The 25689-nt window shown below is 39.9% G+C and overlaps 1 protein-coding gene across 2 annotated transcripts in view; it reads right to left on the reverse strand.

Annotated features, from left to right (window-relative positions):
* Window positions 1-25689, reverse strand: part of faf1 (Fas (TNFRSF6) associated factor 1) — a 389085-nt gene that overhangs the window by 72206 nt on the left and 291190 nt on the right. For both annotated transcript variants that reach the window (XM_060829823.1, XM_060829824.1), the window contains 2 exons: window positions 11116-11252; window positions 10561-10649 (listed from right to left, as the gene is read on the reverse strand). In XM_060829823.1, the coding sequence (XP_060685806.1) occupies window positions 10561-10649; window positions 11116-11252 (226 nt within the window). The remainder of the gene's footprint in view (window positions 1-10560; window positions 10650-11115; window positions 11253-25689) is intronic.

The following is a 25689-nucleotide window of genomic DNA, read 5'->3' on the forward strand; positions in this document are numbered from 1 at the left end:
AATTATGGGCAGTCAATCAATCATGGGGATCATTCAATTGCAGTTTCTTAGTAGATCACTGCACTGTGAGGGAGTGTGGACAGAAGAACTGCTGATTGTACACCACACAGCCACGAGTAGCAGTATGCCCCTTGAAAAGTTATGAAGCAAAATGAAACTTTGCCTCCAGAGGTGTGTGGAACCATCATTGATTTAACATTGTTACTCTCAAGATGGGTGCAAGTGGGGACATTTAATGTTGGGCACGCCTACCACATTCCCTGAACACTGCTTGTACACTCAGTGTTGTCCTTGTTAAAGTGCAACGCTTTGGCTGGAGTCATGAAAGTCATGGTTCATGGATTCCAGTCAACTGGCACTATTGGTAGAGAAAGAATCAGTTAGTGGCAGAGATAAGCATTTATTGGCTTCTTTTGACTGTTGCAAATACTTTCCTTTTTGGGATGTGTAAAGAGGTTGCACATTTCAGAAATGGGGGTGTGACAGCACCGGGTCCAAAAGCGATAAAGACACTAAAACAACCATTTTATCAGTGCATATGAACAATTATTAACAAAGTGCAAAAGAAAATTACAACGACATGTTACCCATGTCATCAGTGTGTCCTCAGTATGTTTTTCTCTTCCTTTCTCTCTCGTGACATCAATGCACAGTCCTGACATCTGCAGTTGAGATGGTAGGCTATGTGCTACCGAACTTTCTGCAGCTGCCAATTTCTAACTGGATGTCAATGCATTCACATGCCAATCAGCATACCCAAGTCACCTCAGTGACTGTGCAGCTGCATTAAAACAAGTTATATTAAGGGATTTCAATTTACCAAACATTAATTGCAATAGTCATAGTGTAAAAGGTTTAAAAGGGGCAGAGTGGACTGCTTTGTCCTAGATGGTATCAAGCTTCTTGAGTGTTGTCGGAGCTGCACTCATCCAGGCAACTGCAGAGAAGTATTCTATCACACTCCTGACTTGTGCCTTGTAGATGGACAGGCTTTGGGGAGTCAGGAGGTGAGTTACTCACCGCAGTATTCCTAGCCTCTATCCTGCTCTTGTGGCCGCTGCATTTATGTGCTGAGTCCAGTTGAGTTTCTGATCAATGATAACTCCCAGGATGTTGATAGTGGGAGATTCAGTGATGGCAACACCATTGAATGTCAAGGGGCAATGGTTAGATTGCCTCTTATTGGTAATGATCATAGCCTGGCATTTGTCTGGCACAAATGTTACTTGCCACTTGTCAGCCCAAGCCTGGGTATTGTCCAGATCTTGTTGCATTTGGACACAGATGCATCAGTGCCTGAAGAGTCATGAATGGTGCTAAACATTGTGCAACCATTGGTGAACATCCCCCATTCTAACCTTATGTTAGAGGCATGGTCATGATGAAACAGCTGAAGGTGCTTGGGCCTTGGACACTACCCTGAGGAACTCCTGCAGAGATGTCCTGAATCTGAAATGACTGCCCTCCAACAACCACAACCATCTTCTCATGTGCCAGGTGTGACTCTAACCAGTGGAAAGTTTTCCCCAATACCCACTGATTCCAGTTTTGCTCGAGCTCCGTAATGCCACCCTTGATCAAATGCAGACTTGATGTCAAGGGCTGTCATTCTCACCTCACCTCTGGAATTTAGCTCTTTTGTCCATGCTTGAACCAAAGCTGTAATGATGTTAGGAACCGAGTGGCCCTGGCAGAACCGAAACTGGACTGGGATTCATTGGCAGGTTATTGATCAGAAGTTTGAGGTGTGTAAGATTATGAAGGGCATAGACAAGGTGGATAAAAAGCATTGTTCCCCTTTAGTGACAGGGAAGATCAGTACTGGTACAGAAATAGGGCTGGGAAAATTGAGGGGATTGAAGGCAGATAAATTCCCAGGGCCTGATAATCTACATCACAAAATACTTAAGGAAGTGGCTCTAGAAATAGTGGATGCATTGGTGGTCATCTTACAGGACTCTTTACACACTGGAAAAAGAGTACAAATTGGAGGCTAGCTAATGTTACTCAATATTCAAAAAGGGAGGTGGAGAGAAACCATGGGGCTATAGACCAGTGAACCTAGCATTAGTCATGGGGAAAATCCTCAAATCCATTATCAAGGACTTACTAGCAGAGCATTTGGAAAGCAGTGACAGAATCAGACAGAGTCCGCATGGATGTATGAGGGGGAAATCATGCTTGACCAATCAGTTGGAATTCTATGAAGAAGTAACCAGTAGAATTGACGAGGAAGAGCCAGTCGATGTGGTATAGTTGGACATTCAGAAAACATTTGACAAAGTCCTGTCTAAGAGATTATTGTGCAAGATTAAAGTGCATGGCTTCGGGGAAGTGTACTGAGATGGATAGAAAACTGGTTGGCAGAGAGGAAACAAATAAAGAATTATTGGGTCCTTTTCAAACTGGCAGGCAGTAACTAGTGGGGTGCCACAGGGATTGGTACCAGCTATTCACTATATATTAATGATTTGGATGAGGGAACAAAATGAAACATCTCAAAGTCTGTAGATATTATCAAATTCGGTGGGAGGGTGAACTGTGATGAGGATGCGGAGATCCTTCAGTGTGATCTGGACAGGTTGGGTCCATGGGCAAATCAATTGCAGATGCAATATAATTTGGATAAACGGGAGGGTATTTATTTTGGAAGCAAAAACAAGAAGGCAGATTACTACCTGAATGGCTGTAAATTGGGAGAGGAGGGGAGGGGTGGTGTAGCAGCATTCATGTGTCCCTGAAGGTAAACATACAGGCAGCAGGCGGTAAAAAAGGCAAATGGTATGTTGGCCTTCATTGAGGGAGGTTGAGTACAGGAGCAGGGATGTGCTGTTGCAGTTATACAGGACCTTGGTGAGGCCACCTACAATAGTGTGTGCAGTTTTGCTCTCTTCTCCTGAGGAAGGATGCTCTTGCTCTTGACGAAGTGCAGTGAAGGTTTACCAGGCTGAGTCTGGGGATGGCCGGATTGACATATGAGGAGAAATTGACTAGGTTAGGATTGTTTCTGCTGGAGTTCAGATGAATGAGGAGGATCTCAGAGACTTAAAAATTTCTAACAGGACTCGTCAGGGTAGATGCAGGGAGGATGTTCCCGATGATGGGGGCATTCAGAAGCAAGAGTCACTGTCTGAGGATTCAGAGTGGACCATTTACGACAGAGATGAGGAGACATTTCTTTACTCAAAGAGTTGTGAGCTTGTGGAATTCACTGCCACAGGAAGTAGTTGATGCCAAAACACTGAATGTATTCAAGGGGCAGCTAGATATAGCACTTGGAGTGACTGGGACCAAAGGGTATGGGGAGAAAGCTGGATTAGGCTACTGAGTTGGACGATCATCCATGATCGTAATGAATGGTGAGCAGGCTCGAAGGGCTGAATGGCCTCCTCCCACTCCTATCTTCTACATTTGTCTATGTTTGAAGGATCAATATCATGGGGACATAATTTTAATATAAAAGGCAGGAGGTTAAGAGGGGGTTTGAGGAAAAGTGTTTTCACCAAAGAGATGTTCTGCCTGGGAGAGTAGGTGAAACAGCACAGCTGGTCAGGCAGCAACCGAGGAGCAGGGAAGTCGATGTTTCAAGCATAAACTCTTCATCAGGAATGTAATCAGAAACATCACATTCCTGATGAACAGCTTATGCTCGAAATGTTGAATCTCCTGCTCCTCAGATGCTACCTGATTGACTGTGCTTTTCCAGCACCACACTTCTTGACTCTGAACTCCAGCATTTGCAGTCCTCACTTTCTCTGAGTAGGTAAAACAGGAAACCTAACAATCTTTAAAATGTATGTGGATGAGCACTAGAAGTTTCATGACACTCAACAGTATCGGCCAAGTGTAGGAAAGAAAGAGCAGTTTTTTAAAAAATTCACTCAGGGGATGTGGGCATTGGTGTCTGAGCCAGATTTATTGTCTGATCCTAGGTTGCCCTTTATAAGGTGATGGTGAGCTGCATTCTTGAACACTGTAGCCCATGTGCTGTAAGTTGACCCACAATGTCCTGAGAGAGACACAAAATATATCAACTCAGTGACAGTGAACAAATGATGATATACTTCCAAGTCAGGAGAATGAGTGACCTGGAGTGGAACTTGCAGGTGGGGTTGCTCCCATCTGTCTGTTGACCTTGTCATTCAATACAGAAGTGATGTGTTTGAAAGGCACTAAGGATCTAAGGTGAATTTCTGCAGAGCATCTTGTACATATGAGGCACTGCTGCTACTGTATGTCTGTGATGGAGGGAGATAGATGATTTTGCAGATGTGGTGCCAATCACTGGGCTGCTTTGACCTGGATGTGTCAATCTTCTTGAGTGTTGTAGATGACGGATAAGTTTTGGGGAATCAAGAGGTGAGTTAATTTCCGCAGTACTCCTAGCCCCTGACCTGCTCTTGTAGCCACTGTGGTCAGTACGATTGAGTTTCTGGTCAAGGGGAACCCCCAGCATGTTGATAATGAGGGATTCAGTGATTGTAATATCACGGACAATCAAAAGCAGAGATCAGATTGTCTCTTATTGAAGATGGTCATTGTTTGGCATTTGTGTGGTGCAAATATTACTTGCCATTTGTCAGCCCAAGGCTAAATATTGTTCAGATCTTGTTGCACGTGAACATGGACTGCTTCAGTATCGAAGGACATTGCACAGTGGCAACCACATCCACTTCTGACCTTATGATGGAGGGAAGGTCATTGGTGAAGCAGCTGAAGATGGTAAGGCTTAGGACACGACCCTAAGAAACTCCTGCAGAGATGCTCTGGAGTTGAGATGACTTCCTATATGCTAGAGATGACTCCAATCTGTGGAGTCTCTTTGATACCCATTAATTCCAGTTTTGCTAGGGCTCCTTGATGCCACACTTGGTCAAATGTAGCCTTAATGTCAAATCTGTCACTTGCACCTCACTTCTGGAATTCAGCTCTTTTGTCCATTTTTGAACCAAGACTTTAATGGGGTCAGGAGCTGAGTGGCCCTGGGAACACAAACTGAGCTTCACTGAGCAGGTGCTACTTGATAGCACTGTTGATGACATCTTCTATCACTTTACTGATGATTGACAATAGACTGCTGGGGTAGTAATTGACTGGGTTAGATTTAGCTTACTTTAAGTGTAGAGTAGTTTTTTGTCAGTGCAGACTCAATGGGCCAAAGGGCTCCTTCTGTACTGTATGGTACTATAATGCTTGCAATTATGTTGAACACATGATGAAGAACTTATGCCCAAAATGTAGACTCTCCGCTCCTCGGATGCTGCCTGTCCTGCTATATGTTTCTAGAACCACACATTTGACTCTGATCTCCAGCAACTGCAGTCCTCACTTTCTCCTAGCTGAGCATGTTTGGCTACAACAATGGAGTACAAGACAGAGTTCATATCTGGCAGACCAAAGTATGCTGAACCTGGGTCTCCATGGTGGTAAATGCCTGTCCCTGGAGGAAGCCAGACATATGCATACCAACCAGCAAGATACTATGAACATGGGGGGCTCCTCCAAGCTTAAGCCCAGTCTACTGACTTCCTCTGACAAACCTGTCTACTGATCTGTACCTGTGCATGTAACAATGTCATTAATGGGCAAAACCATGAATTGTCTTCCCCAAGGCTGGGCAGGTGCCTAGTCTCTGAGGTAAAAACAATGACTGCAGATGCTGGAAACCAGATTCTGGATCAGTGGTGTTGGAAGAGCACAGCAGTTCAGGCAGCATCCAACGAGCAGCGAAATCGACGTTTCAGGCAAAAGCCCTGATGAAGGGCTTTTGCCCGAAACGTCGATTTCGCTGCTCGTTGGATGCTGCCTGAACTGCTGTGCTCTTCCAGCACCATTGATCCAGAAGGTGCCTAGTCTCTGACAGTCCTACAAGTGCCAGAAACCTGGGACATTTCTTCCTTGAGCAGTAGCTGAAAATCCTCAGCGATGTGCTCAACAGGTTGTGCTCCCAAGTCTAATCCAGATAGACAATGCACTGAAGTGAAAGTCTCTGTGCTGATGCAGCCTTTGAGGACAGATTGGCTTCCGCCTCAGAAGTGCAGGTGGAGCTGAGCATCTCTGGTGCAGGTCTCTGCTTGTTGAGCTGCAATGGATGCCACAAATACCTGCATAAGAGATGGAATTAGTTCTGTAAAAGGAATAGACATCTTTTCAGGTTATGAAGGAGTTATCTTTTATGGTAATGGGAGAACAGTGTAGCACAATGAAACTCACTGAGCTGGTTGGACCATTGTGGTCTCAGCAGCTGCACAAATGGTGCTTCACTTTACTAGCCAAATCCAACGTTCTGCTCATATGATGCGACAAGCTATTGTATGGATGAGTGATAGTGAAAGTTGTGTTCCATGACCCTTACTGAGAGGAATATGTAGCAGCAGAGTTCAAGCGTGTGGGTGGCCTTATGAGAATGAGGTAGCAGAGAGAAAATGATGTCTTTTTTCTTTGAGGAGTGCAGATGATTATTCACCTTCTTCTGGCACTGTTGTGCATTGTGTTTCATCTGCAAAAGTACAGTGACCTGGATTCTTAAATGATCCAGGCTAGATGTGCTGAATGGTGTGGCTACCTCTGCCAGTCAGCAGGAAAAATGATAGCCCTCCTTTCTTCCACCCTATGTACCTGCACCTGCGGGTCTCTGTTGCCAAACTGAGTAACTAACTTGCCTTTCCTTGCCATTTCCTTCAGTACAGCAGTATATAGAATGAGGGGAAGCTTCCAGTCTTGCAGTCTGAAGTGGTACACAGTTGAAGTTTAACTATGGAATCAGTGGCATGAACATTGAGAAGTCCAGGCAATGGTGAGCACTTCTGCCTCTTTTGTTGCATGATTTCCCAAGACAGGCACCAAAGAAGCGAGTTGTGTCATTTAATGAGATGAAAAGCAGAAGACTACGTGACCAAGTGTCCGAAATCTCATTCGGAAAAACACTGCCAAAATAAATGAGAAAATTCATTTCACCATACTCAACTGATTCGGGTCTCAAGGTCTCAGCTTCAAGCTACAACTGGAGAAGATGCAGCAGTTGCACACGGGAGAGACAGAATCTTTATTTGTAAAAGTAGCTTTATCCTTTCCTCCCCTGCCACACCTCCACTCACTACATACCCTCAGTTCTCTCTCTGTTTCACATAAATTAAATAAATGACCAATAGTTGCTCAGAGTGGGCAGTTTCCTGATTGGCTAGTTTACATAAAAAGTCAGTGGATTGAGGTCACTCCGATTGAGCTGCTTCTTGGGCAGCTTCGAGAATTTCTGGCCAGTTCTGACAGTGTTTAGCCGAACTGGCCAGAAACACAAAAAGCTGTCAGAGAAGCAGCTTAATCAGAGTGACCATCTGTTAACTGATTCAAACTTTTTAAAAGCTCCCAACAATCACAACAAAGAGTCCAAAGGCAAAATTCCAAAATCCATGCCATTTACTAGAAATTTATAATTTCTGAAATGAAAATGCATAGGAGTTATTTACTTTCCTAAAAGTGAGAAGTGGTATGATAAGATGCTTAGATGGCAGGCTGATCATGTACAAAGACAAAAATAAATGTTAACAAAAGTAAGTTTATAATAAAGCAATGCACAATATGAAACAAAACAAATACCAGGCAAATCAAAGTCAAATACTAAAAAGTTGAAGAAAAGGCTGCTATTTGATCAGCAAAATTATTGGAAAAGAGTGTGACAAAAACCTTGATAATATTGTTCAAAGCTTTTTCAGCTGCTAAGAATCAAAGACTTGGCTGCTGAACGATGCTGTGGTTCTACAATTCAAGGACAGATTATAAATAAGCCAACATATGGCTGAGATGCTAAATCAGCACTATACATTGGGCTTTATTCTTAAAGATGATGCTGAAATGACTTGGCACTCACAGCAAGATTACTAATACAGCTGAGGATGTCATCTTGGGTATAAAGAGGAACCTTAAAATCAGCTGCTGACCCAGACACATCTATCAGTTGGTCCTTAAAATGCTGTGATAGCTCTATGCTAATCTGTGGCTTTTTATCAGAAGTAGGTGGTGGGTGGTCAGTTCCAAAAGACATATACAGTGCTTTTCGTGACATGAGGTTCTCATAGCATGCACTTTATTGCCAATTCAGTAGAGTTTGAAGTCACTATTGTAAATTCAGGAATCATGGGTGAGACCAAGGCTTTGGAAACAGCGCAGAGAAGGGGTCCAAAATGAAATCTCAGTTTAAAACATTTCAGTAACTCACATTGACTCAAATAGGAAAATAAATCAGAAAAAGCTAGAAATACTCAGGAGATTTTGCAGCATCTTTGGACAGAAATGCTGCGTCAGGTATTACGCATCAAAAAGTAAAAGGCGCAGAATTAAAATAATGAGGTAATTAAAGGCAACATGAGGAAAACTTTATTCATACAGTGCATTGTTAAGGCATGGAATTCACTGCCTGGGAGTCTGATGGAGTCGGGTTCAACTGAAGAATTCAAAAGGAAATTAGACCTATCTGAAAATAATGTGCAGAGCTACAAGGAGAAATGGGGGAATCGAACTCAGTGAACAGCTCATTTGGAGAGCAGGTACTGACATAATCAGTCAAAATACCTTCTTCTGTACTGTAACAATTCTGTCAAGGTCAATGACCTTTTGTCAAAAATCACTAATTTGTTTTTTTCAAATTTTGGTCTGTATGGTTTAAAGGAGCAAAGATTTGGGGAATTCAATTGTGACTTACAAATCTTGTAGAGCTAGGTATGTCCTTGAGGGTCAATTTCAAACAGATCTTTTTCTATACATCCCGAGGTATCACTGGTAAGGCTAACAGTTATTGTACAAAAATCATTGGCCTTCTTAAAGTGATAGCGAACAGCCATCTTGAACTGCTGCAGGGTGATCAAGGTGCTCCCAATAATGGTGTATAATAATTGTTTAAAGGGCGATTTGAATACAACTAAGAGACTTGCTAGGTAATCTCACAAGGCAGTCAAGAGTCAGTCATATTGTTTTGGGTCTGGAGTCCTCTGGAGGAAAGGACAGCAGAGCCCCTTCCTTCAAAGTCATAGTGAAACAGATGGTTTAAGATAATCCGGCAGTTTTGTGGTATTATTTTTCATTCCAAATTTATTTACTTTACTGAACTTAAATTCCCCACTCATTGCTGAATTTTCAGATCATTAATCCAGATCTATGAATCTTTTGGGCAGCATGATAACCACGAAGCTTTCATATGTCAATGTGCATAGATGAAGACAAAGAAGGGCTCATGCTAGACAAGAACCAGGCTAAATGTTAGGTGATTCTCTGTTTTGTTGAGGATAGTGAAGCAGTGCAACAGTTCCCAGTTCTTGTGGTGAATTTGGATTCACTGAATTCCTTTGAGAGTGCGCTGAACATGTTTCTGCTTGGGGCAGAGATCACCATGTACAAAATGCATCCAAATGTAGTCCATTTCCTGCAATATTGCTGTCATCCATTCCCCCACTCTCTCAGAACCCAAATACAGCCCCCCCCCCCCCTTGTTCTCACTTTGCACCCCAGCAAGCTACTCAGCTTAAAGAAAATTATGTGATGTATGCTGTGATTGCCAGCGATGCCCATATACTGTGCAAGAATACAACTCATATGTGACATTCCTATCTTCACCTCATTTTCATACTCGGCACTGCTGCAAACCTAACAGTCGAATCTTACAGCCTGCACTCACTGCCAGGAATTCAACAACAAATAACCACATCAGACCATAGATTGTTCCTAACTCACTGACTCATTTCCCTCTGTATTGTGAGACAAGTTACTGGTAGGAGACAAGGATATTTGTGTGTTCTTATTCTCATGGAGAAGGCAGTGGCTACCGTCACTGGAATAGTCATCAGAGATTATTTAGATCACACTGCCTGAATTTAAGTTTGAATTTTGATAAGCTACAAAGGGGATGCCCTTGAACAGTTCAGAATTTACTTTAGAACACAATGAAGGAAGAAAAGATCAGTAAACAAGGCAACTGAAATCCTACTCAGAGTGGAATTCAACATTTGCAATAATTTGGTATATTTTATACCAATATTAATATTGGCAACATCATAACCCAAGTTAAACTCGAGAGCTCCAAAATATGTAAATGACTTAATACCAAAACTAAAATTCTCAGACTTGAATTCTTTATCCATACTGAAATCAGCAGGCCTTAACTGAGTTACAAGTAGCTCCAGGCAAAAGAATAAAGAAACCAGAGTTCTTGGATTAATGGCTATCCAATGACTTCCTAGCAAAAATGTGTTGTCAGCACAGTGGGTGAGGACAATATTGCATTCAGCAATATTAAGCTTGCACTTGCCATACACACATGTGATAGTGAAGATTACCAACTCTGATGCCAGTTTTCAGCTTCAGGAATGAAAGAGATGCTAGAAAAGAACTTTTATAGCTTTCGTTAAAAAAAAAGTGCAGAACATCAAATTTTCATTTTTTTGGAATATTTAATTTGTTCTTTAAGAAGTCTCCAATTTGAATTTAGAAAAATATTTGTCTTTTTATTTCATAAGACAGTCTAACAGATTGTAACAAATAAAAAGCCTAAATATTTTCACATCTCTTTACCTCATCCCTTATATCCTCTTGTTGTTGCGCTGTGAAGATCTCCATGGCATTCATCAGCCGCATCATCAGATCATCTACTGTTGTATTACCTAGCAACAAAGGGACACAATCGAGCTTTAAGCTATTAAGATTAATGCATGTTTGATGGAAGCAAGCAATTTGAGCTTTCATTAGAAAGGCATTAAGAAGTGGCACTTTTTTTAAGAAGTATGAATTCAGGATGAGATTGAACGTATTGTGTGCTAGCACAGCTATTTTTAATTACTTTCTAACTAAAAATAAGTGAGTTAAACGGAGGAAAAAAATCTGAAAATATTTTATTTTATAGCGGCATAAATTTCTTGAAAATGATTTACTAAAATGCAATTTGACACTGATTATTTGCACGCACATCATACACAAACATAAGCCAAAGCACTGGGTCCAAATTATCTCATTGTATTTGAACATTCAAAATGAAAAATGCAACTCATGGATTTTTAATATTTGCCACTGACTTGTACGTTCTGCATATGAATGACACTTAAAACATATATGATTTCTATTTGAAATTACCTTGAATCACATTCAAAACTTCATTGGATGATCGTTTCCCCATAATAATAAGAAGCAAGGGAAACTGATCAGTTTTATATGTTCTAATGGTCTGTGCCACAACACTGCCAAAATGCCTCGTGCACATGCTCAAAAATCTGAAGAATAGAGGAAGAAAACAATTAGTTCAAGCAAAGTGTCCAATAATCAGTACTTGTCACCTAATCAAACCAGAAATTGAACATTTACTTGATTACAGATTAAGATTGCTTCAATATTACAATTTGAGAGGTTTTGAAAAAATTCTGTTCAAAAGAAAGATTTTCTCATACTTTGTACTATGATGTTTAGCACATTGAAATTAATTGCGCTACTTCGTCAGTGCTGCTACATTGTTTTATTTAAACACATTATGTACATACTACACCTTGAAAATGCAAATCTAAAATATTTCTTTTTGTAAAGTGACAGACAGTTCATTTGGCAAAATGTTAATCTTTCTAGTTATATTGCTCAATAATCATGACGATCTAATGTATCTACGAACAATCATTTTGAAGGGGTCGGTGTAGCGAAGTGGAGATTTCTTTTTAAATGAACACTTCAATCTGTTAACTTATAATGAATAAAATTGGATAGCAAGAATTGAGTACCTGGAATGCAGCCCTTTCAATTTCCCAATCCTTAATACATATGAAAATTTATTCCATAACAATTTTCGCACCAAGTAATTCTTTGTACTTCTAGGTCAGTGTTATTCTTTGATTTTCTTCATCGATTTGAAAACATTCTTATTTCCTTGAATAAATATACTCGAAAATAATATTCTGCATCTTCATTACAAGCAGGAAAAGATAACCTTGCTTTTAACAGCCATGAACACTTATGTTTAATAAATGTACTTCAAAAGCTTGTAGGTCTTATTTCCAATTTTTTTTGCTTTTAAAACCAAAAGTTAGAATGTCAAATTTCCTTCATCAATATTACATAAATACAACTTGCCAAGGTATGACATTGTTGTTACAAAGTCAACGTAATTTGGCAGGAATAAAATGGGAAGATGCACAGCTCAGTATGCTTCATTTTGGAATTCAATTTAGAATATTCTTCAGTACTGAAAAGGATTTTTATATGTTAAATAATCTGAATCTTATATATAACTGATTTGGCCTTCTCAATCAAATCATAAATCAAAAGACGAATTGTATTTGTACCAGGAGATTTAAGTAGATAGCAATATTACAACTATCTACGAAAATAATGCAATCTAATGTTATATTTAAATATTTGATGGTAACTCAAATGTCATCGTGATAATGAGATGCAAAGGACGGAGCGCAAATAAAAGTTCTTTTTTTCCAGAAAATCCAATTTAATAGCCTTGTGCTCAGGTAGCTACAAGTACGAGTTGACAAATACAGAATAAAACACAAATTGTGACAGATTGAATCTGACTACTGCAGTGGAAAAAGGTACAATATTTTGTGTATTGGCTCAAATATGGGACCTGTTCCTCAGGTCTTGGTTCTAACTAATTTCTGTTCAAGCAACATGTAGCTCCATAAATAATAACTAAGAAACAATTTTTTTTGCATTAAAAACCACTATAAATTATAAAATTTATAAAAACACAGTTACTCAGTATCAGAAAAAAAGTTAGATATGGTTCTTAATACAAAAAGGATCAAAGGGTATGGAGAGAAATTGGGTTCAAGGTATTGAGTTGGATAATTAGTCATGGTCATGTTGACTGGCGAAGCAAGCTTGAAGGGCTGAATGGCCTACTCCTACATTCTCTGTTTCTATGTCTGCAAGATTCTTGCAAAGATTTTCTTGTTTTAGTCTGCACAAATGTGAGGAATCTAGAGTGAAACTCTATGATTATGACAGCCAAATTGTGAGAGGTGTGTGTGTTTCGGCGAGAGAGAAGTGGGGAGGGACATGAATGAGAATGTATGCACTTAAGTGTGGGATAAAGTGGCAGGTGGAAGGTTATAAGAGTCAGATTGAAGAAACTCAACAGTTCTGGCAGCATTTGTGGAGAGAAAACAGAGTGTTTCCTCAGAACTGTTCCAAAGAACAACCAAAAGGGTGATCCAGTTTCATTAATTCACTATCCATTGCATGTAGCCCTGTGGGTTACAGCTTATCCAAATGCACACTTAAATATATTTTATGTGAAAGGATAGGGATTTGGATTTAAAGTAAAAGCAGATAGATGTAGGTCAGTTGTGTTAAGTACTTATACAAAAAAAGCTTGAAAGCAATTCTCAACAGCGCGCCAAGTGTATCAATTCCTGAAGAAAAATATGACTGCAGTGAAGTATATGGCAGTAGCCTTGTAATAATAATCACAGAAATGTTAAACTGTAAAGGATGCCATTTGACCCACTCTGCCTGAACCAGCTCACTAAACGAGTACCATTACTTACTGCCAATCTCCTGCTTTCTCCCCCAACCTGTTGCACATTTTTGCATGCACAAATAATCATCCAAAGTTTTCTTGAATACCTGAATTGAACATGCCTCCACTACACTTCCAGGCACTGCATTCCATACCCTATGTGCTATTTAGAGTCATAGAGGTGTACAGCACGGAAACAGACCCTTCCATCCACCCTGTCCACGCCGACCAGTTATTCCACTTCACCGTTGTTTTTTTTTGCAGATCATTGGATTGATTCCCTCTTGTTCCTTTTGTGAATGGGATCTATTTCTCGCTATCTACTATATCCAACTATATCACTCATGGTTTTGAAAATCTCTATAGATCTCCTCTTAGCCTTCTCTCCAAAGAGAACAATCCAACTTCTGCAACCTATCCTCATAAATTAAGTTCCTCATCCCTGGAAGTAATCTTGTAAACTGCTTCCATGGTGCATTCACATCCTTCCCATGTGGCATCCAGACCTAAACACAATAACAAATGGAATGTTTATATTACTGAGTTTACATCAGATCAGAAACAATTAACCAGGAGCTCAGTTTAGAAAAAAGAAAAGCTTCTCCTCGCAAGATAATCAATTTTCAATTTGGCGTATCAGTTACAACTCAAAGTATTTTAGTATTGTGGAGTTCTCCAAGCCAGGTGAGATTAGAGAAAATGCTTAAAAGTTGTTAGAACTGAAAATGTTTATACCATCAAAATTACAATGCATCAAAAGAAGCTGTATTCTCTAATGCTTCAATTCAAGAATGTAAACCAATAAACATATTAAAAAATATTGGAGCAAGTCAGTCACTAATGTTGGCTGATTATGCCATTTGTCTTCCAAAGGGCTTAATGAAGGTAAACAATGAACATGGAGGCACCAAACCAATCCCATTATACAGAGTGCAAAAGTAGTCCATCAGGTGGCAGTTGCACCTATCATAACAAAAATGCTTCATGAAATTCCAATGGCAGCTCACTTAGATTTTAAGAAAACAAATGTTAAAATATTAGATTAATTTTATTGGCCACGATTACATTAATAAGCGATGAAATATTGACAGGCATGGCATTAATATCAATGGGGAAATCCCAACCATCAATTAAACCTGTGCCTTCAATTCCAATACCAGCTTTGGAAATCGTATTAATCAGAGTATTAATAGGTTGCATCGGACACCTGACCAAAACAAGGAAAGGTAATCAGTATCTTTTAATAAAAATGGATGTTTTGACAAGATTTCCTAAAGCAGTGCCTTTGGGAGAAATTACAGCAAAATGAGAGTGGTCATTAAATTGTAGCTATTAATATTTTAGGAACAAAATAATATGTCTTCTACTTATCATCTACAATCACAGGAAGCATTGGAAAGATGACATGAAACTTTAAAGACTGCGATTAGAGCTTATTGTCAAGAACATCTCAATGATTGGAATAAAAGAATTCCATTACTCCAGTCTGTCATTCGGGATTGTCCCCAAAGACACCATCGGATTCATTCCTTTTGAACTAATATATGGACATGAGGTGAGAGGACCCCTTAAATTGATTAAAGAGAAATATATAAATCAAAGTTCAGAGATTACATGTCTGGCTTGTTTTGAATTTCAACAAGAAATAACCAAAGAGAGAATTGGCCAAAAAGCATTTGAAAAGTGCTCATAAACCACAGAAACTAGAACAGATCAAAAGTCTAAAACGTGGAAGTTTATTGCTGAAGATAGGGTGTTAGTATAATCATCTTTCTCTGTGGAACATCAAAATCAATGTGCACTGGCCTGTCACAAATGAGAAGAAACTCAGTGATGTGAATTGATAATATTTAATGTGTGCTTTGCTGACTTGGATCTTTTTTAGATTAGATTAGATTACTTACAGTGTGGAAACAGGCCCTTCGGCCCAACAAGTCCACACCGACCCGCCAAAGCGCAACCCACCCATACCTCTACATTTACCCCTTACCTAACACTACGGGCAATTTAGCATGGCCAATTCACCTGACCCGCACATCTTTGGACTGTGGGAGGAAACCGGAGCACCCGGAGGAAACCCACGCAGACACGGGGAGAATGTGCAAACTCCACACAGACAGTCGCCTGAGTCGGGAATTGAACCCAGGTCTCAGGCGCTGTGAGGCAGCAGTGCTAACCACATTATATAGCAAGTACTCTAGACGAGTGGAAAATCAGTGAATGTGTCATGTTAAAAAGATATAACAACAGGAAGGATAGTCAGGATAGTCAGGATAGAAGTGACATTCATGGAGAAAGCTAAAACAAAAGAGCTTTTCTAACACTGAATGCATTTTACCAAGACAGCCTTGCCGTCTGGAACAACTTTCCAATTATTAACCAACAAAGTTATTGAGGATTACATTGCTGCATGGGTTACATCAATAATTGATTGAGTTCGGTGGAAAGACAATATCATTTTATTTTCTATATTGTTGATTTGTGGATTGAATTGGAAAAGAACTAGTTTAAAAACAAGGATTATTGAAGGACTTCTGCACAAAGGCCAGCAACTATGTGGTTGGCTCCCAGGTAGTGGAACAGAAAGGGGATGTGAACATTTGGAAGAAGCAATCAAACCTCCGAAAGGAAGAACGTTGTGTTTCTGCTCTGCAGTAAAAAGCATTTCAAGCCTGAAGACAGTTGGTTTCATAGGTGCTGTAAGCTGTGATTTTTAATGAATAGGTCAGAGATCATTCTAGTGTGAATCAGTCTACCTGTATCTTCTACAAGCAAGTGAAACTGTCTGGAGGAGAATCAAGCAGCACAATGCACTATTGAGCCAAGACAGGAACCAATTAACTGTTTTCTCAAACGTTCTCTGCACGTTACATACATGTTTCTTCCAGTCTGTATATGTATATAAGGGGGAGATCACAAGGCGTTACAGCTTTAACTAGGATTGTGCAAAGACCATCCAAATAGCACCTTGTTCAAGCAGTATTTGAACAAGAGAGCTAAAGGGTGTGTCAAAATGTGGAATGAACTGATAACAAGTAGCTGGTTGGTATGGACTAATGACAAGTTATCAATAAGAACTATCCTCTTTCTGCCAACAACTACGTGATTTGTTCTTAGGTTGCTGAACAGTTTGGGCCATGAACAAGATAATGAGAAACCATCAAACCTGTACCAGCTCAGGAGCTCTCTATTCTCTACAGTAAAAGCCACTTAACTTCTGAAGAAAGCAAGTTTAATTTTTCCTTCAGTGATTGCTGTGACTTTTAAGTAATAAGTCAGCAACCTTTTAGAAGTGCAAAACAGCCACCCAGTACCTTCAGAAGACCAGTGAAAGTATCCAGAGAAGCGGCATTCTAATCAGCACAACAACTATCTGAGCAGATGCTGTGAACAAAACCACAGAATTGCTTCCCAGTTTTTCCTTGGTCCATAACACCCATATTCTGTTTTGTTTTTGTGTGTGCGTGTGTGCGTGTGTGTGTGTGTGCGCGCGTGTGTGTCTGAGAGAGAGAGAGAATGAATGAGAGAGAGAGAGAGAGAGCGCGAGTGCGAGCGAGAAAGTGAGAGTGTGCGAGTGAGAGCAAGCAAGCACACCACCATGTATGAGGGTGGAATTTATTATGAGATTATAGTTTTTAAACTATTGGAACTAAATGCTGATGATTCATACTTGTTCAGCTGCAGATAGTCTCTTTACCTGTGATAAATAATAATCCTTGTTAAGTACAAAAATATATCCATACTTTTGCCAACCTGGGTCTGAGAATCAGATAAACTGGCAAATTCTGCATGTTTTTAAAAATGTTAACTTTCGTGATGACTCCAGGTATAGCAGGGTTTGATTTCCAATATGCAACTTTAATGAGGCATGACAAAGTTTAGGAGCACTGATTTGAAACAGACAATGAGGACGGGGTGTGGTATTAGTAAATAACACAGATGACAGATAATACCAGGTTCTGTACTGCATTTAAGACATGGCACTAGAAACAGCAAAGGAATTTCTGCAGGCAGTCCCCAGCAGCCTTGAAGGAAATTTCAAAGACATTGATTGACTTGGCAGGTAAACTGGAGGTAGCATTGCCTGGCAGAGCTAAGAAGGCAGAGATAACTTAAGTACAGGAAATATAAACATTCTGGCATTCTAGGAACTGTCCACTGATGACTGCACAATGTTCAGCACCATTCACGACTCCACAGATTCTGAAGCAGCCCATATTCAAAGATCTGGACAATATCCAGGCTTGAGCTGACAATTGGCAAGTAACACTCGAACTACACAAATGCCAGACTACGACCATCTCTAATCAGAGACAATTTAACCACCACGCCTTGATATTCAATGGTGTTACCATCACTAAATCCCCCACTATCAACATCCTGGGGGTTACCATTGACCAGAAACTCAACTGGACTCATTATACAAACACAGTGGCAACGACAGCAGGTTAGAGGCTAGGAATACTGTAGCGAGTAACTCACCTCCTGATTCCCCAAAGCTTGCCCATCATCTTCAAGGTCCAAGTCAGGAGTGTGATTGACTACTTCCCACTTGCCTGATGAGTGCAGCCCCAACCTCACTCAAGAGACGTGACACCATCAGGACAAAGCAGAATGCTTGATTGGCACTGCATGCACAAGCATCCGCTCCCTCCGCTACCGCCACTCAGTAGCAGCAGTGTGTACCATCAACAAGTTACACTGCAGAAATTTGCCAAAGATCCTCAGACAGCACCTTCGAAACTTAGGATCACTTCCATCTCGAAGGACAAGGGGAGCAGATATATGGGAACACTATCACCTTCAAGTTCTCCTTCAAGCCTCTCATCATTCTAACATGGAAATATATCGCAATTTCCTCACTGTTGCTGGGTCAAAATCCAGGAATCCCCTCCCAAATGGCATTGTGGATCAACCTACAGCAGGTGGACTGCTACAGTTCAAGAATGCAGCTCATTACCACCTTCTCAAGGACAGTTAGGGACAGGCAATAAATTCTGGGATGCCTACATCCCACAAATGATTAAAAATAAATACATAGGTATCAGTTGGTCTTCAGTTACAGTTAAAGCAGCTTGAGCATAAGAGGAGAATGAAGAAACTAAAGATGGCAGAAATAAATAAGGAAAGGGAAGTAAAAAATGAAAGGGCAGGAAACAGAAAAGAGAAAATTAAATATAAGTGCAAGAAAAAGTAAGTGAATATGCATTTAAGCTTAAAATGACATAGCTGAAACAGGAGACATCAAGTACTGATGCAGATCCTAGTGGAGAAAATCCGTGTCAAACAACTGCTGTTTTGCTCGCTGAGCTGGCAGGTTGTGATGCAAACGTTTCGTCACCATGCTAGGTAACATCCTCAGTGTGACTTCCATGAAGTGCCGTTGTTCTATTTTGCTTGATATTCATATGATCCAATCTGTTCAGGTGGGATGTGACATTTCGGGCTTTGCTCTGCAGTGTATTGTTTTGGGCGTCTATTTCTACATGCTTATTGATGGCATTTTGGGTTGAAAAACTGGGGCTCTAGGAATTCCCATGCATGTCTCTGGTTAGCCTGTCCGAGGATAGTTACATTGTCCCAGTCAAATTGATGGCCCTCCTTGTCTGCGTGTACTGAGATGACAGAGAATTGGTTGTGCTGTTTTGCTACTGATTAGTGTTCATGGATTCAGATTGCTCAGTTTCTTCCAGTCTGGTTGATGGAGTGTTTATAGCAGTTGTAACACGGGGTTTTGTATATCACGTTGGCACTGCGTCATTCCGAGTTAAAAATCAGGCCTCTAGGAATTCCCATGCATGTCTCTAGGTTAGGTTGTCCTAGGTTGGTTACATTGTTCCAGTCAAATTGATGGCCCTCCTTGTCTGCATGTTCTGAGATGAGGGAGAATTGGTCATGCCATTTTGCTGCTAGTTGGTGTTAGTACGTCTGGATTGCTAGCTTTCTTCTGGATTGTACAATGTAGCATTGATGGCAGTTGTTACGTGGGATTTTGTATATGAAGTTGATCCTACATTTGCACCATAATTTGAAGTTCATTAAGTTTGCATATTTAGTGTTGACCAAAATTTTATAAGTTTACCAAAATTTGAGGAAAGGGATGTGCAGGGACTCCTTATGTTATATCAGAAAATTAATTGGGCAAATTGGATGCTGCTCATACAGAGTAAGTTGATAGGCAATATAAAGTATATTTGAGATTTGCCATCAGAAGAGGTTTCTTGAGATTATGACATTGTAAAGGAAACTATATTAGCTGCATATGAGTTTGTGCTTCAGGCTTACACACAAAAGGTCCAGAATTTAAGGGGTCAGGTGGGGTATATTGAATTTGGAAGATTTAATCGAAGTAATTTTGACAGGTGGATACCAGCATTGGAAGCTGAAACCATATACACATCTCTGACAGGTTATTCTCCTTAAGAAATTTAAAAGTAGGACTACACTATATCCCCATAATCCTAAAATACACATTCATACACAGATAGGATGAAACCACGCAGCTCTGTGGAGCAACTGATTTTGAGAAAATAGTCAAAAAAGGAACAAGGCCCCTGTAGGTCAAGAGTTCGAACGAAGAAGAATAATTGCTAGACTTCTCTCAGTTTCTTTTATTTCCTATTGATGAGACCCAATTATTGTTATCTGAAGAGTAACAATATTTTTGCTTGGTTTGGGTAGCAAGTTAGTTAGACATAGTCTTATGATTGAGTTAACAGTTTAGCTTTCAAAGTTTGAGGAAATCAGAAATATTAATTCTCGGAACTTTTTCTGATTTTCAAGAAATACTTCACTGAGACATTTCTTCAACAGTTTTCTTGAAGGGTTTTACTGCTATTCATTGAGAAAGGTCAAAGTTCTCTCTTATCAGTATTTCCCACCTACCCATGGTTTCCAAGTCTGTCACATAACAAAGATCACCTTAATTCAGAAACTGTTGCTAGGCAACAAACAAAACTAAGCTCCTTCCAAAACTCAGTTTATCTAACATTTACAGGCCATTAAGAATTTTCTCATTTCTGTTTTCAAGGCTTTCTCCCAAAGTCACTTTTGTTTCAAACTGTGCTGAGACTGCAAGTACAGACAGTTCTTCCACAATGTGACGGTTGCATTCTTGTGCAACCCCGTATTGTAGAAAAGTCATGCTTTAGAAACAGTACTTAAAGTGTCAGTGATGTAACCGCAATACAGCCAACATACATTTCAAAAGTTCGCGCTTTAGAACCAGCATCCCCAATTCATCAATCGCGTTCACGTTGACAAAAGGCAAGCTACAGCAGAACAACCTGTAGTGACAATGGTGAGATAAGATGGCACAGCACCTGAGTATGCGGGCAAAGTGAGATTTGGCTTGCAACAGATCACTGTTTAGAGTGTGCAAATGTGACCAGTTATGGATGGTAGAGGTTATCAACCTGGCAACACGTATATGACTTACCTGGGCAAGTGAACAGCTTGGGGGTTTAACAACAGACAGAGACAAGCCACCATACTGCAGGAACAACAGGTTCTGTGTATCCTGCAAGTTGCTGATTTTAAACAGAAACTAAGAGACTTTGAAATAAGTGCATCAACTGCCCTGTGCCTCCTTCAAAGATGTGAAAGACTGGAGAAAGGAGATTGAAGAACAGAAAGTCTTGGGAAGAAAAAGGTACATCTTATCAAATCCTGTGAAGTGGTGCTTTTGACATGTTTCCCACGTTTTTTTTCCTGCTTTATTTATAAAAACAATGTATTTTTATGTTCAACTTTGCCTGCCTACAGAACTTTCAAGGGTGTAGACTTTTAACTGGGAGAGCCAAATGTTAACTGTTCGTTTATTATGACTATTGTTTACTTATTTGTAATAAATGGTAGTTCATGTTAAGTACAGGAACTTGGTCAGTAATTTTTGTTAACCAGATTCCATCAGACAAGAAAATTGGGGTCTTTGTGTACTTTGATTAAATTTTTCACTTTTATGGCAACCCCAGGACGAATAGGGCTTGAGAATCGTTGAACATTCCAAAGTAGGTCATGACAGTGACCTTAACAGAAGTTTAACTTGTGCAGCCTCCAAACTATGAAAATTTGATTAAAAATATGCAAATAATAAGAAACTGAGAAAATGTAAGCTCTCAGTTTTGAGAATATTCATGCAAGAAATCTTTCTGAATCAACCACTTCCAATGATTGAGAAAATCCTGCTAGAGACACAGAATGGATTTAGACCTTCCAGAGGAATCTTGAACATGGCCTTTGTTGCTAATCAATTCCAAAAAAACTGCTGAGAATGCCACCAGGAACTCTTCATCGCATTTATCAACCTGACCAAAGCATCTTACCAAGTATATTGCACAGCTCTGAATGAGTCTCCAAAGATGTGGCTGTCCAAGAAAGTTTATCTCAATCTTACAATTGCTTCATGATGATACTACTGAAACTATAACAGAACTGACCAGAAACAGTTATCTTGAAAGCCTTACTTCACACCAGTCTAGATTATGTAGTGAGTCTACACTACTTACAATTTGCTTGGTTATACATCTCACCTCAATATATTTAATACTGCTCAGATTTAAAATAAAGTCTAAGCTCAGTCACTTCTTGGTGAAAACTAAACTGACCACCAGAGATGCACATGATCTACAGTATGCAGATAACTTCAGTATAGTTTCCCACCTCTTCAACAGATTTGCAAGCTATTCTCGATATCTTCTGTTCTGCATACATGAACCAAACCTCCTCTTAAATGTTGTCAAAACAAACATTAAACCTGTCAGTCAATATTCTACCTCCCACGTGTAATGAAAGAGAGACCCTGGAATGTGTTGAGTGACTGCCTTAGTGAAGGCCTCTTTCTAACTGCAGCCACAGAAAAAGAGATCCAACACTATATCATCCATGACAAGCTAAGCTTCCACAGACTACAACAGCAAGTGTCTGACAAGAAAGGCCTCCTGAAGTTAACAGAAGTCTGAATGTACAAAGGAGTTATCATCACCATGTTGTCATACTTCAGTGAAAGCCACAGACAAGTGCTAGATGAAGTCTATTAGCACACTTATTTATTTATTAATTCATGGGATATGGGTGATGCTGGTTCAGCCAGCATTTATTGCCCATTGCTAACTGCCTTTGAGAAAGTGAAGCCTCCAGATAAAATAAGACTACAGAATAAATGTTAGTGATCTTCCTGAAGCCAGTTCTACAAGCATTTGTGCAAAATTTCAAAATCAACTATGATGAATGGGATTTTGTGTCCAGATAGCCAAAAAGTGTTTGCTACCTTCAGGGTCTGTGTACAAATTCAAAAATGCAAAGTGTTCTAAGGGAAGACAACGTTAACACTCAAAAGACACACTGGAGTGCTCCAGGAAGTGGAGCAGCATTCAATGGAGGGAGTGTGTGGGAGTTCATCAGACTAATAACTGGGATTGTGGGACTATCTTATGAGGAGCAATTGAGGACATTGAACCTATATTCTCCAGAGTTTAAAAGAATGAAAAATGACCTCAATGATACTTGCAAAATTATTTAAGGGTAGATATATAAAGGATGCTTCACCCACCTGGGGATCTAGAAATTGGGGGTCACAGTTTCAGACAAAAGAACAAACCATTTAGGACTGAGATGAGGAGAATCTTTCTTTCTACAGAGGGCTGTGAATCTTTGGAATTTATCCCCACCTCCTCACCTCCCGCGAGGGCTGTCAAAGTTCTGTAGGGAAGTAAGTACAGGATGGAGAACCAAATAGTTTCCTGATACCAACAAGAAGCGACATGTGAATGGCAAGGAAAAATGGCATAGAAATTGCTGCTCTCGGTTGGTGGAGCAGGTTCGAGGCATTGCATGGCCTGCTCCTGTGTTCCATTAATGGCTGTATGGTACTTGCCACCAATCATTCAAAATGATGACAACTTGCCCATCAAGGAACATTATATTTTGAATCAAAAATCCTTAACCAAGTGGCAGAGTGGTGGGAAAGAAGGAAAAGATCACATTCATGCTAAATAGAGATACGAGAATATTATGCGTAGATATAACTAATCTTATAGCAAATGGTACAATCAAAGCTTTGTAGTCCTGCCTACCACCCATTGTGAAGAGTAAAGGACAACTGAACAGCCAATAAGAGGGGGCTACACAAACATTCCCAAGCTTAATGACAGGGGGCAAATTGCATATAAATATAAAAGGCAAGGTTGAGTTTGCAACGGTCTTCAACCATAACTGCCAAATGGTTGATCCACCTCAGTCTACTCCTGAGGTTCTCTTCATTACAGAGTTAGTCTGACAAAAATAATTAATTTAGTCCATCTGGTATCAAGAAATAGTTAGGCACATGCTAGATACAGCAGAGGCTGTAGACTCCAGCATCAACTGGCTTTAGAATGCCACAGAACTAGTCACATCTCTCATCATTCAGTAAACTGATATTTACCAAAGTGGAAAATCAGCCAGGCATTTCCTCTCCATAAAAATCTAATCTGACCAATTAAGACCCTGTCGATGCTCAATCGTTAGTGAAGCAAAAGAAAGTGATGTTGAGTGTGTCACTTGATAGCACTTTCTCACCAATAATCTGGATTTTTCTTTTCACAGATGCTTCAAGTCCAGAGAATTTCCAGTATTATCGGTTTTTATTTCAGATTTCCAGATCCACAGATCTTTTTCTTGATAGTTCAGAACTTGAAAATCGCTGAAAAGAGACACATACTGAAGATTTTCATCTTACACTCAACAGGATAGTGCTGACAACCACCTTTTGAAGGATAATTTAGAATGGGCCCAAAATGCTTGTATTGGCATGGATATCCAGGTACCTTAGCATTTTGTAGTTAGTGATATTTTATCCAATGTAATTCTGTGCTTCAAAATGTTATATTAAGTAGAATAGGAATCACAATATATTTCAAGTAACAATTTTTGATGCACAGAATGGAGTTGGATATGTGCTATATTTAGATTTGGAATTAGTTCATAACTTTTAATTTGATTGGAAAGAGGACATAAATAATCCTTTACTAATATCTGAACTATGTAGTAACGATCAATGTTTTGATTTGCCTTGTACATGAAGCATGGAGGGAATAAATTTGTCAGTCTGCCACCTTTCAAACAATTATCTCACAAGGTCTTGTGGTGTTATTCTACCCAGCCAAATACCTTTTATCCCAACTTCTTGTGTTACTAGGAAATAATTTACAAGTGCATCAGACAATACTGTTGTAATTATGAATAGTTGACAAGGAGAAGTGAACAATGAACAAGTCCATCTGAAACCTTACACTAATAAAGTCATTAGATGCTGCCCTTTCGATGGTTCTTTAAAACTTCTGAAGTTACAGGAATACACTAGCTCATTTGTAAGGATACTACTAAAGAATAAATGCTGTTGGCAGAAAGCAGATCTAGTGTTAAACCATGCTGCAAATTGATCTAGACATATCAAAAGCTGTGGAGAAAAGGAGAAAATGAGAATGTCCAACATAATCCAACGGTAATAGGAGCCCTAAAAAACCAGGAAGAAACAGTGGGAAAGTGACAAAGGCTCCAGATGTTGTGGAATCTTAATCTTTTGTAAACTAGTTTGTAAAGGACTCTATTGGGGGAGCCCTAAATAAGGCTGATACTTTAACTACCTCTTTCTAAACACAACATGCACAGACGGAACGTTTAGATGACTACTCTACTGGAAAACAGTTCAGATCATGTGCCCCTCTGTCCCTCTCCACAGAACAACAATTAAACTCCATCTGTTTCCTAACTACCTACAGCGAAATCCCTATTCAGTAGGCTAAGCAGCAGGACAACACAAAACTTTGGAAGCTATGTCCTGTACTGAAGCCCACACCTGTAGTGGATTTGCAAATGGGTCAAATGGGACCAGCACGGTCAACTGCTCTCCAACCAGGCGTGCATCATTCAAAGCCCTGTTTGTGCCAAGGGTCAACAGCTGTGAATATGGTTAATTACTTGATGATTAGGAATGACAGGTGAGGAAAACCTACTGCTGAAAGGTGCCCGGGCTACTTAGCACTCTAGCCTGCATGGCAGATATAAGAGAGAGCAAGGGACACAAGTCCCAATTTGCACACTGCGTTGAATTGCAGTGATACATATCTAATAAATACATCAGCATGTTGAATTTCAGCATGTAACTGAACTTACAACACAAATGATTCACAAATATTTTTAACTCTTCCTGG

Source organism: Hemiscyllium ocellatum, chromosome 9 (genome assembly GCF_020745735.1).
Source record: "Hemiscyllium ocellatum isolate sHemOce1 chromosome 9, sHemOce1.pat.X.cur, whole genome shotgun sequence".
NCBI classification, from domain to species: Eukaryota; Metazoa; Chordata; class Chondrichthyes; order Orectolobiformes; family Hemiscylliidae; genus Hemiscyllium; species Hemiscyllium ocellatum.